The sequence below is a fragment of the Sapajus apella genome, unplaced genomic scaffold, assembly GCF_009761245.1.
Source record: "Sapajus apella isolate SASKATOON/1434 unplaced genomic scaffold, GSC_monkey_1.0 scaffold97, whole genome shotgun sequence".
Taxonomy (NCBI): Eukaryota; Metazoa; Chordata; class Mammalia; order Primates; family Cebidae; genus Sapajus; species Sapajus apella.
In genome coordinates this window covers 4,811,256-4,824,293 of record NW_022437037.1, presented here as the reverse complement: position 1 = coordinate 4,824,293, position 13,038 = coordinate 4,811,256, and the positions used below count along the sequence as shown (strand labels likewise).

Here is a 13,038-nt window from a genome sequence, read left to right as displayed (position 1 = left end):
CATGAAGAAAAAATCTACACAGCAGTAGCAGAGGGAGGCAATAAAAAGGAGAAAGAAAAAAAAGACAAAGCAATCGCTGGAATTCTCCAAGGTTGTTTTATTAAGAAACCCCAGCAATCAAATATTTTATTATCCTACACTGGCATTTTCAGAAGGAAGCACACTGGCATACATGCCACCAAACAGCAGTCACTAAAATAGGCATGTTCAATGCGGACTGTGGAAACTTGAAAAAAGAAGAAAAACTAATAATAGGAAAAAATAATTAAAAATTGAAAAATTTAAATTAAAAAGCATGTTATATTTTTATATATACACGCAGGCTGAAAAGCAGCTACTTAATAGATATTAATACTCATACTTAAAAAAGAAGAAACCCTGAAATGTCTATTAAAAAAAAGATAATTGACAGTGTACACTGAGGTTAGGAGTATTTTTAGTTCAAATATGCTAGACGTTGGTATTAAAACAACTAAATCTTCCCTGTCTCATTCTGTCATAAAGAGTTCAGGGCCAAGGTGGGAGGATTGCTTGAGACCAGCAGTTCAAAATCCCAGTCTAGACAAAATAGCAAGACCCCCATCTCTACAAAAAAACCAAATTGGCCGGGCGTAGTGGCTCATGCCTGTAATCCAAGCACTTTGGAGGCCAAGGCAGGCAGATCACCTGAGGTCGGGAGTTCAAGACCAGCCTGACCAACATGGTAAAACCCCGTCTTAAAAAAAAAAAAAAAAAAAAAAAAAAAAAAAAAAATTTAAATTAAATTAAATTAAATTAAATTAAAAAAAAAAAAAACTCAAATTAAAAAATTAGTTGGACGTGGTGATGTGTACCTGTAGTCCTACCTACTACACAGGCTGAGGTGGGGGGCTCCCTCGAGCCCAAAAGTTTGAAGCTGCAATGAGCTATGATTGCACCACTGAGTTATAGGCTGGGCGACAGAAAGAGACTCTATCTCTTACTTAAAAAAAGAAATAAGTCGGGCCGGGCATAGTGGCTCACACCTGTAATCCAAGCACTTTGGAGGCCAAGGCGGGCGGATCACCTGAGGTCGGGAGTTCACGGCCAGCCTGACCAACATGGTGAAACCCTGTCTTTAAAAAAATAAAGAAAGAAATAAAGAAAGAAATAAAGAAGAAGGAAGGAAGGAAGGAAGGAAGGAAGGAAGGAAGGAAGGAAGGAAGGAAGGAAGGAAGGAGGGAAGGAGGGAAGGAAGGAGGGAAGGCGGGAAGGCAGGCAGGCAGACAGGCAGGCAGGCAGGCAAGAGCCACCATGCTGTACCATAACTACCTGTTTATGGGCCTGTCTCATTTTTGTCTCTCTAGTGTCTAGCACATAGTAGGCATTTAATAAATGTTGAATGAGTGAACTACTACTTAGACCAGTCTACTATTCAGTGCTATTATTATTACCATTTTTTTTTTGAGACAGAGTCTCGCTCTTGTCACCCCAGCAATGGGGCAACCTTGGCTCACTGCACCCTCCATCTCCTGGGTTCAAGCGATTCTCCTGCCTCAGCCTCCTGAGTAGCTGGGATTACAAGTGCCTGCCACCATGCCCGGCTAATTTTTTGTATTTTTAGTAGAGATGGGATTTCACCATGTTGGCCACGCTGATCTTAAACCCCTGACCTCAGGTGATCCACCCACCTCAGCCTCCCAAAGTGCTGAGATTACAGGTGTGAACCACCTCACCCAGCCTCAGTGCTATTATTTTACATAATTTTGTCTAATCCTCATAACCACTCTGTGGGAAAGCTATCCTCCTCCCTATTTTACAAAATAGGAAACTAAGAATCCAATCCCTTGCACTTCCTCTTCCACACACAAGTTCTCACCTCATTTTGCCCTAGCTAATGCTTTTTTTTTGAAATGGAGTCTTGCTCTGTCACCCAGGCTGGAGCACAGAGGAGCAATCTTGACTCACTGGGCTCACTATGACCTCCGTCTCCCAAGTTCAAGTGATTCTCCGGCCTCTGCCTCCTGGGTAGCTACGATTATGGGCACCCACCACTCCACCCGTCTAATTTTTGTATTTTTTGTAGGGACAGTGTTTCACCATGTTGGTCAAGAGGGTCTTGAACACCTGACCTCAGAGGATCCGCCTGCCTCCGCCTCCCAAAGTGCTGGGGACACAGGCGTGAGTCACCACGCCTGGCCTACACTGGCTGATTCTTACTCCTCCAGTCTCAGCTTTAATGTCACTTCTTCAGGAAACTGCTTCCTTGTGCCAAAAACCAGGGCAGGCTCCTCATCACTCACAATAAAATCCACGCATCCTACCATGGCCTCCAGGTTCATGTGTACCTCTCCCCTAGATCACTTTGCTCCAGCCATATGGGCCTCCACAGACAAGGAAACACGAAGACGGTCACACTCTGGGAGTTTGCGCTTCCTGTTCCTCTGCCTGGGATACTCTTCCCTAGACCCTTGAATGCCTGGCTCATCCATTAAGTCTGTTCAAATATTAACTCTTCAGAGGCTCTCTCCAGAATAGCTTCCAACTCCATTACTCTTGGTTCCAATACTGTTCTATTTTCTTACCAATTTGCCCCCAATTTGAAATTATTTGTGCATCCATGTGCTTGCTGTCCAGGCCGGGCACAGGGTGGCCCACGCCTGTAATCCCAACACTTTGACAGGCTGAGACAGGTGGATCACAAGATGAGGAGTTCAAGACCAGCCTGACCAACATAGTGAAACTCCGTTTCTACCGAAAATACAAAAATTAGCTGGGCGTGGTGGCATGTACCTATAATCCCAGCTACTCAGGAGGCTGAGACAGGAGAATCCCTTGAACCCGGGATGCAAAAGTTGCAGTGAGCTGAGATCACGCCATTATACTACAGTCTGGGCGACGAAGTGAGACTCCATCTCAAAAAAAAAAGCTTGCTGTCCATTACCACTAGAATGAAAACTCCATGTAGGTAGGGGCTTAGTCCTGCTCACTGACTCAGCCTGTGTCTAGAGTATTTGTTGAATGAGTAAGACAGACGGAACGCATGTGTTGCAGAGTCATCCAGTAAGCTTAATAAGTCATTCATTCAAGTCAATGAATGTATATTGGCAGATTTTAAGTCGAAATAAAGTTTCAGGTACATATTCCTTTTGTGTGATGTTCTGCTTTAACTTATCTTTCACCCAACATCTTCTAGTATAGATCCCATGAGCGAGGAAGGCTTCTAATGTGACTAGCCAGAAGTTACACAGCACTCAACAGCAGTGAGGACTGCTGATCTGGCTATTCCCAAGTTCTGTTCTTTACTACATGGCTTGCTAAGCTGCTGCATAAAGTCTAAAGCATTTGAGTTATGATTTGCGGATAAACTGTCATGAAAGTATCCAACCCAAGAAATGCCCAAATTTCTGAGACTTTAGCAAAGCAACTCCTGTCCCTTTGCTCATCCGCATCACCTACCTGAAAGCTAGAATGATCAGTCATCAAAACATTTGGTTTTTAAACACAATATAAAAACTATATTCAGACAGTTTTTGGCATAAAACTCAGACTAGCTGAGTACAGTGGCAAGCATCTCTAGTCTCAGCTACTCTGGAGGCTGAAGCAGGAAGACAGCTTGAGCCCAGGAGCTGGAGGCTACAGTGTGCTATGTTGGCACTGGTGAACAGCCACTGTACTCCAGCCTGGGCAACACTGTGAGACCCCCATCTCTAAAATGAAAAACCCGAATTATCGTTTTTATTCTATTAAGAAGAAATGGATTAGAAAATGACCATTAGAACAACATCAATGACCATGTAAATATTCCCATGTTAAAAGTTATGAGTAAGAATATGTTAATCACCTGTCATCCAGAAATGGCTAAATTACATTCTATATCTTAAATCTAAGAAGTCAAGAAGAGTAAGATACTTAAGAAAAATCCCCATCAACAGAGGAGATTCTAGACTGTACTCAGAATGTGGAAGAGCTTATCTGTTTTCATTGCTGCCTTAGGCTGCTTATATTACGCAGTTCACCTCTGTGGGAGTGAAATGTGCCTAATGTAAGCAACCCATAAATGTTACCTGAGTATGTGAATGCCTAAGGAGTGACACTTGTTTGTACTTTATACACTTCTTTTGTCTTGCGTGCCACCTGAGAGAAATATAACAAGATCTACTGTACACTAAAAAATATAACTCGGCCAGGCGCTATCGCTCATGCCTGTAATTCCAGCACCTTGGGAGGCCATGCAGGAGGATAATGTGAAGTCAGGAGTTTGAGACCAGCCTGAACAACATGGTGAGACTCTGTCTCTACAAAAAATTTAAAAATTAGCCAGGCCTGGTGGCGGGTGGTCCCAACCACTCAGGAGACTAAGGCAAGAAGATTGCTTAAGCCCAGAAAGTTGAGGCTGCAGTGATCCGTGTTCACATCACTACATTCCGGCCTGGGCAACAGAATGAGACCCTGTCTCAAAAAATAAAATAAAAATAAAATATATACTTTAACAGTCTTATCCCTTGACACCAAATAGCATCACTAAATCACAATGAATCTAATGAACAAAGGAATGTAAGCACTGTCAACAGGGGCAAAAGAAACAATCAGACACTGTGCCTCCCAAGGAGGAACACAGCACTACTATGAAGTAGTCTTGCTAAAATAATAATGCCTGGCCGGGTGCGGCGCGTCAGGCCTGTCATCTCAGCACTCTGGGAGGCTGAGGCAGGCAGATCACGAGGTCAGGCTTTCGAGATCAGCCTGGCCAACATGGCAAAACTATGTCTCTACAAAAAAATACAAAAATTAGCTAGGCATGGTGGTGGGTGCCTGTAATCCCAGCTACTCCAGAGGCTGAGGCAAGAGAATCGCTTAAACCCGAGAGGCAGTGGTTGCAGTGAGCCGAGATCGCGCCACTGCGCTCCAGCCTGGGTGGCACAGCAAGACTCCGTCTCAAAAAAAAAAAAAAAGAAAAGAAAAGCCTACCTATCCTGTGATTCCACTCACATGAAACATCCAGAAAGGGCAAGTTTATAGAGACAGAAAGTAGATTAGTGGCTGCCTGGGACTAGTGATGGAAATGGGAATTGATTCTAAAACCAAACAAAGGATCCTATGGAGTGGCAGAAATGTTCTACGGCTAGATTGTGGTCATAGTTGTACAACTCAGTAAACTTCCTAACAATCATTACATTATACAGTTAAAATAGGTGATTTTACAGTATGTAAATTATACATCAACAAAGTTGTTTTTAAAAGGCAAGGATTACTTCCTGCTGACAAGTCTTTTAAAAAATAAACAAAAATAAATAGCTGGGCATGGTGACTCACGCCTATAATCCCAGCACTTGGGGAAGAGGAGGCAGGTGCATCACCTGAGGTCAGGAGTTCAAAACTAGCCTGACCAACATGGCAAAATCCTGCCTCTACTAAAAATACAAAAATTAGCCAGGCATGGTGGCACATGCCTATAATCCCAACTACTTGGGAGGTTGAGGCAGGAGAATTGCTTGAACCTAGGAGGTGGAGACGGCTGTGAGCTGAGTTCGTGCCATTGCACTCCAGCCTGGGTGACAAGAACAAAAATCAATCTTAAAAAGAAGAAAATAATAATATTAAATAAAAGGGCCAGGAATATAGAGACAGGTCAAAGAGATGGAATGTAAGAAGATTGGGAAAGCCAGAAGAACGGTGGAAAATGTTAGCATGGCATAAGAAAAGGGAATAAAAATATAAGAGGACTCATTTCTAATTTTAAAAATAATGAAAAATAAGAACAAGAAATTGATTGATGTGGGGATGAGGCAGAATTAGCCATGGGTTGATGGTTACTGAGGGTGACAAGCACATGGAGTTCCTTATACTATTCTAGCTACTTTAGTATATTTGAAATTCTCCACAATAAGGCCGGGCGCGGTGGCTCAAGCCTGTAATCCCACCACTTTGGGAGGCCGAGGCGGGTGGATCACGAGGTCAAGAGATCGAGACCATCCTGGTCAACAAGGTGAAACCTCGTCTCTACTAAAAATACAAAAATGAGCTGGGCATGATGGTGCATGCCTGTAGTCCCAGCTACTCGGGAGGCTGAGGCCGGAGAATTGCTTGAACCCAGGAGGTGGAGGTTGCGGTGAGCCGAGATCGTGCCATTGCACTCCAGCCTGGGCAACAACAGCAAAACTCCGTCTCAAAAAACAAAAAAAAAAAAAAAGAAAGAAATTCTCCACAATAAAAAGCTTGTTTTCTTTTGTCTTTGTGAATAGCCACTGCACTCCAGCCTGGGCAACAGTGAGACCCCGTCTCATAAAAAATAAATAAATAAATAAATAAAAATAATAATAAAAAAGAAATAGTCTCATGCTGTCCCCCAGGATGGAATACAGTGGCGCCATTATAGCTCACTACAGCTTCTGACTCCTGGGCTCAAGGGATCCTCCCACCTCAGCCTCCCTAGTAGCTGGGACTATAGGTATGTGCCACCATGTAAGGCTAATTTTGTTGCTGTTGTTGAGATGGGATCTTGCTCTGTTGCCCAGGCTGCAGTGTAGTGGCGCCATAATAGCTTACGGCAGTCTCCAACCCTTGGCCTCAAATGAGCCTCCCTAAGTGCTGGGATTACAGGCGTGAGCTACCAGGCCTAGCCAAGTTTTAAGAGATCAATGCATATTCCTGGTACTCAGTGACCTCTTCATGTTATCCTTCCCAGTATGGGTTTCTAATCTGATCAGGTCTCCTAGCTCTCTCAGTTGAGAGAGCTAGCCAAGTTTTAAGAGATCAATGCATATTCCTGGTACTCAGTGACCTCTTCATGTTATCCTTCCCAGTATGGGTCTCTAATCTGATCAGGTCTCCTAGCTCTCTCAGTTGAGAGACAGGCAATCTAAAGTTGTTGCTCTGACAGGCTCTCTTCAGATGATTTCCATTTCCTTGGGCAAGAACTCAGAACAAGCTTGTCCAGGCTGCGTGTGACCCAGGACAGCTGTGAATGCAGCCCAACACAAATTTGTAAACTTTCTTAAAACATTATGAGATTTTTTTTTTTGCAATTTTTTTAAGCTCATCAGCTATGATTAGTGTTAATCTATTTTATGTGTGACCAAAAACATTTTTTCATCTTCCAGTGTGGCCCAGGGAACCCAAAAGATTGGACATCCCTGACTTACGATGTTTATTTTAAAAGAAACAATTGGCCAGGTGCAGTGACTCATGCCTGTAATCCCAGCACTTTGGGAGGCCAAGGTGGACGGATCACGAGGTCAGGAGTTCGAGACTAGCCTGGCCAATATGGTGAAACCCCGTCTCTACTAAAATACACAAAAATTAGCCAGGCATGGTAGTGGGCACCTACAGTCCCAGCTACTCAGGAAGCTGAGGCAGGAGAATTGCTTGAACAGGAGGCAGAGGTTTCAGTGAGCCGAGATAGAAATCATACCACTGCACTCCAGCCTGGAGAGACTCTGTCTCAAAAAAAAAAAAAAAAGAAAGAAACAATAAAGAAACAATTATACTCAGAGGGATAACCTGATGGAAAAAGAAAAAAAAAGAAACAATTAACAGTGTTAATTATGGACTGAGTACCACATCATTTATGAAACATCTCATAAAGATAAGAGCCATTAAGTAATTTAGAAAAACAGGGAGAACTCACTCAATCACCAGAATTATACCAATTCAATTTGCTTTCACCCCTAAAGTTAGGATTTACTTTTACATCTATACCAATATTGTCGGCATTTACCTAATGAGGGTAACCACCTAACATTTTAATTCTATAAATGTACAAAAAGCATTGCACTGGGAGCCATGAGACATAGTCTTAGCTTTGTCTCTCATTTATAAGCTTACTAACTCCTTAATCTAAGACATAAGATCCTAATGTAAAAATTTTTTTTTTTTTCTTGAGACGGAGTCTCGCACTGTTGCCCAGGCTGTAGTGCAGTGGTATGATCTCGGCTCACTGCAATCTCCACCTCCTGGATTCAAGCAATTCTCCTGCCTCAGCCTCCTGAGTAGCTGGGACTACAGGCATGCACCACCACGCCCAGCTAATTTTTTTGTATTTTTAGTAGAGACAGGGTTTCATCATGTTAGCTAGGATGGTCTTGACCTCGTGAACTCGTGATCCGCCCGCCTCAGCCTCCCAAAGTACTGGGATTACAGGCGTGAGCCACCTCACCCGGCCAGATCAGGTGTTCTTAACCTGGAGTCATAAACCTGGCACTGGGACCGATGCATAAGCTTTTGCAAGATTACGAAGACTCAGAAATTCCAAGACAGTCTTGCTCTATCACCCAGGCTGGAGTGCAGTGGCGTTATCTCGGCTCACTGCAACCTCTGCTTCCTGAGTTCCAGCGATTCTCTTGCCTCAGCCTCCCTTGTAGCTGGGATTATAAGCACAAGCCGCCATGCCTGGCTAATTTTTTGTATTTTAGTAGAGACGGGGTTTCACTATGTTACCCAGGCTGGTCTCAAACTCCTGAGCTCAGGCAATCCTCCTGCCTCCACCTCCCAAAGTGTTGGGATTACAGGTGTGAGTCACTGCACCCACCCTTTATTTTATTTATTTATTTATTTTTCTGAGATGGAGTCTCACTCTGTCGCCCAGGTGGCTGGAGTGCAGTGGCATGATCTCATCTCACTGCAACCTCTGTCTCCTGGGTTCTTTAAGCAATTCTACTGCCTCAGCCTCCTGAGTAGGTGTGATTACAGGCACCAGCCACCACGCACACCTAATTTTTGTGTTTTTAGTAGAGACGTGGTTTCACCATGTTGGCCAAGATGGTCTTGAACTCCTGACCTCAAGTGATCCACCCACCTCGGCCTCCTAAAGTGTTGGGATTACAGGCATGAGCCACCGCGCCCAGCCAAGTTGTGTCTACGTTTCTACATGCACTGTTCCGGAGAGAGGTTCTAGAGCTCTCAAAAGATTCTCAAAAAGAGCCAAAATTCACCTGCCCCACCCCCATGATTGAACCATTTTAATCAGGATAATTTTTACTTACAAAAACAAAAGTTGATGTCAAATAGTACAGTTGTGGCCGGGCGTGGTGGCTCACACCTGTAATCCAAGCACTTTGGAGGCCAAGGTGGGCGGATCACCTGAGGTTGGGAGTTCAAGACCAGCCTGACCTATATGGTGAAACCCTGTCTTTAAAAAAAAAAAAAAGTATGGTTGTATGGATCTAGTCAGGCTAGTATTTATTTTTTATTTTTTACTTTTCTTGAGACAGAGTATTATTTTCACCCAGGCTGGAATGCAGTGGCATGATCTCGGCTCACTGCAACCTCAGCCTCCCAGGTTGAAGCAATTCTCCTGTCTCAGCCTCCCAAGTAGCTGGGACTACAGGTGTGTGCCACCACACTTGGCTAATACTTGTATTTTTAGCAGAGAGGTGGTTTCGCCATGTTGGTGAGGCTGGTCTCAAACTCCTGACCTCAGGTGATTCGCCTGCCTCAGCCTCCCAAAGTGCTGGGATTACAGGCTTAGGCTTGAGCTACCATGCCTGGCCAAGCCAGGCTTTAAAATTCATTCTGTATTCTTTAAATTCTACATTAAATTTTACTATTAATGTTGAATTTAATAGTATGAAGCTAATTAAATTATTCAGCTTCATAGTTTGCTATAACAATGTGTTTTTACAAGACAAACTACAGTTCCACTTCTTAGAAGACTGTATGGTACAAAAACAATGTACAAGAGTTTGGGTCATAACAATTTACTTTTCTATTTCTCTAATTTTCTGTTTATATATTTTGAGACAGAGTCTTGCTCTGTCACTCAGGCTGGAGTGCAATGAGTGATTACAGCTTACTGCAGTCTCAACCTCCTGGGCTCAAGTGATCCTCCTGCCTCAGTTAATTTTTAATTTTTGTAGATTAGGGGTTGGGGAGGGGGTCCTTACCATGTTGACTAGGCTGGTCTTGAACCCCTGAGCTCAAACAATCCTCCTGCCTAGGGTTCCCAGTGTTGGCATTACAGGCATGAGACACAGTACCTGGCGAATTTCCCCGATTGAACCACTTTAGGGCGCATTTCAGGCTTATAGGTCTTTCCTCTGCTAGTTATAAAGCAAGATCCAGGGGGTCATTCTAGGTTTATCGAAAATCTCTCCTCCCTAAACAATGACGGGATAGAGGAAGAAAAAGCAGGCCCCTTAATTAGAGGCACATTTTTAATGCTGGCTTTAAATTCCCAGTCACGTGTTTTAAGCAAGATTTGAAATTCCTTCTGAAGATTTTCACTCCAGAGAGCGCTCTAAACCAAAATGGGAAACTGAGGCTAAGATTCCAAGTACCTTCAAACCGCAGATACAGTACAAGGACACGGAAGAGCGGAGACCGCGGACAATGAAAGCCGGAATAAAAGTTGGAGGGGAGAAGGCAGAACGAGCAGGCTGCCTTGGGAGACGGACTCAGGGAAGCTAGCAGGGCTTGAAGAGCAGCTTCCCGAGTCCGTGGGAGTTAAGCCGCCGTTCAGCCCCCCGACCCTCCCTCAGCTCGAGTCTTCCCGCCCCTGCTAGTTAGCCCGAGGACCCCAGCGCCGCCCAGGCCCGCCTTCCCCACAGCCCCCGCCACTTCTCAGAGAAAGGCTGTGATCGGGGCAAAGATATAGTCCAATGGCTCATAGGTCCCCAATGGGCAAAGTTGCCCTAAAACCCGGGGGAGTGGCCTCGGCCTCCGCCCCCCGGCCCGACCCGGCCGTGCCAGGCTTTACCTTGAGTGCCAGGTGATGGACGCGGCCCAGGCCAGGCTCGGCCAGCAACTGCAGCAACCCCAACATCGGGAGCAGCCGGAGGCCCGCGGCCAGCCGAGGACGGCGGGAGCCGGAGGAGCCGACGGGCGCCAGAGCAGCCATGTTTGTTCCAACATCACCAGCCTCTTCCTCTCCCGCCCACTTCCGGGGTTAAAGGGCGCAGCCGCCGGAAAAGCCTGGGGAGTGGGGCGCGGCGGCTGGTTCGGCTTACCCTGTGGTGGTTTTTCTGGATAGTGAGACCTGGGAAGTCGCCGAGGGGCCTGTGCTGGCCACCTCGGGGCCCTTCGATTGGCCCCTGCTGTGCAAACTTTCGGTTTAGCCCGAAGACATGAAGTTCCCCTTTCTTGGCGGTTGCCATAACAACGGTGGCCGAGCTGGACCAGCCCGGGCCTCACCTCCGCCTCGCAGAGCTTTGGAAACGCCCTTGGGCTCCGGGGACCCCTGACCTCAGGATCAGGGGATACGCTGTGTCAGCCGCACGGTGTCCGGCCACTGACTAACTGATTTCACCGAGCATTGACTCGGAGGAAAATAATCAGAAAATTCCCGGCTCGTCGTAGGGGTCCTTTGGTTTTTTCCAGGCTCTTCACACTTAAGTATCAGGCGAAATGTTTGCAGTAATAATGATTTATTGAGCCCTTATGAGGAAATTCGTTAGGCCTTTTGTTGCATTTAATTCTTGGAACAATTTGGTGAGCTAGGAGGTAGGTATTATCATTATCCCTACTTTACAGGTAAGCAAACTGAGGCTCTGAGAAGTCAGTCATTTGCTCCAGGTTAAGCTGGAGTCACTCGGAAGCTCTTAACTCCTGTGTTCTGTTCCCTCATGCTGTTTCATCCAAGCCTAGAGTCTGGGCCTTAACATTTTAATCTTAATTCTGTATGGAAACTTTCTTTGCTTCTTTTACAATCTATAGGAACTTCTTTAATGGACGGATTCAGTAGTGAGCCCCCTCCTACTCACCATTCTTTATCAAGGAGTTATAGAAGAACACGCTTATTAAAATTGCTGGTAGTCTAGCCAGGTTTATTTCGTTTTTAGATTCTTGTTTAGCTTGCCAGGCAAGCAATGCATGCTTTTTTTGTGTAATCACTTGAAGGAAGGGAAAATAAAAGCCACGAGGAATCCCACTACCAAGTAACTGCCAGAGGGCCTTAAAGTTTTTAACTGAAACTAGGAACCGAAACGAACGATATATTTTAATGGTGCTAAGGTTCTATACACTCCGGGTGAAATAATGAATCGGGAAAGTACAGAATGGTGGAGGATGGAGAGGAGACAAGGGAGGGTCCTTTATTTTTTTCAGTTGTGTTGAATCTTAGTGAAAGGCATGAATCTGTGGATTCTTCTCTTGTTTTTCGTTTTTGTTTTGTTTTGTTTTGTTTTCAGAGTAAGTCTTGTTCTGTTGCCCAGGCTGGAGTGTAGTGGGTATCTTGGCTCACTGCAACCTCTGCCTGCTGGATTCAAGCAATTCTCCTGTCTCAGCCTCCGGAGTAGCTGGGATTCAGGCACTGGCCACCACGCCCGACTAATTTGAATTTTTCCCTTGATTCAAAAACCAATACAAGTTCTGTCACACTCTCTGCAAGACAAAAGTAAGGCACCACGATGGAGCCAGGAAGATTGTAGTTTATCGTAAAATACCTGTGATCTTCAAGAGAAGGGTAATGATTACTTGGTGGAGAGTATCCCCTTTCTTCCCCAACCTCTGATCTTTGGCTATATGTTACAAATATGGACTCTTAAATGTTTGAACAGAATTTCCATCTGATTCTACTACCTCCCTTTTACAGATAAACTGAGAATAAGAAACTAATTATTGTTTTGTGAATACGCACAGGAAGATAATAGATTTATTTACTAAGTAATTAAATATGCTAAGTATTCTGTTAGTATTTTATATGTACATTAACTCAGTTAACATCACAAAAATCTTATTAGGTATATTTTTATTCCCTTTTTTTTCTTTTTCCAGATGAAGCTTAGTTAGGTTATGTAATTTATTCAAGGATGGTCTGCTTATTTGCAAATGACCTACCTGGAACCTTCATCCAGACCCTGCCCAGCTTATAATCTCTGTTCTGAATTGTTGTAAGGAAAAAACATTTGCATATTAGGCTGGAAGGGTCCTTAGAAAATCAACACACCCATCCAACTTATTTAACAGATGTGAAAACAAATCCAGGAAACGTAAATAACTTACTCAAGATCACACAACTGATTGATTGGGTAATGTTCAGCAAGCACCTTTAAAACCAGGACTGGAACCTCAGCTGCATCAGAGTTGGATCTGTACTTCTTGAACTTTACCACACATGGTTAATTTTTACCATTTAAATTTTCT

General features: G+C 44.4%; 1 protein-coding gene across 5 annotated transcripts in view; it reads right to left on the bottom strand.

Annotated features, from left to right (window-relative positions):
- GPR107 (G protein-coupled receptor 107) overlaps nucleotides 1–11,309 on the bottom strand; it is an 83,246-nt gene extending 71,937 nt beyond the window's left edge. For all 5 annotated transcript variants that reach the window (XM_032257594.1, XM_032257598.1, XM_032257595.1 and 2 more), the window contains exon 1: nucleotides 10,655–11,309. In XM_032257594.1, the coding sequence (XP_032113485.1) occupies nucleotides 10,655–10,795 (141 nt within the window). In that variant the 5' untranslated portion in view covers nucleotides 10,796–11,309. The remainder of the gene's footprint in view (nucleotides 1–10,654) is intronic.
- Between the last annotated feature and the right edge of the window lie 1,729 nt (nucleotides 11,310–13,038).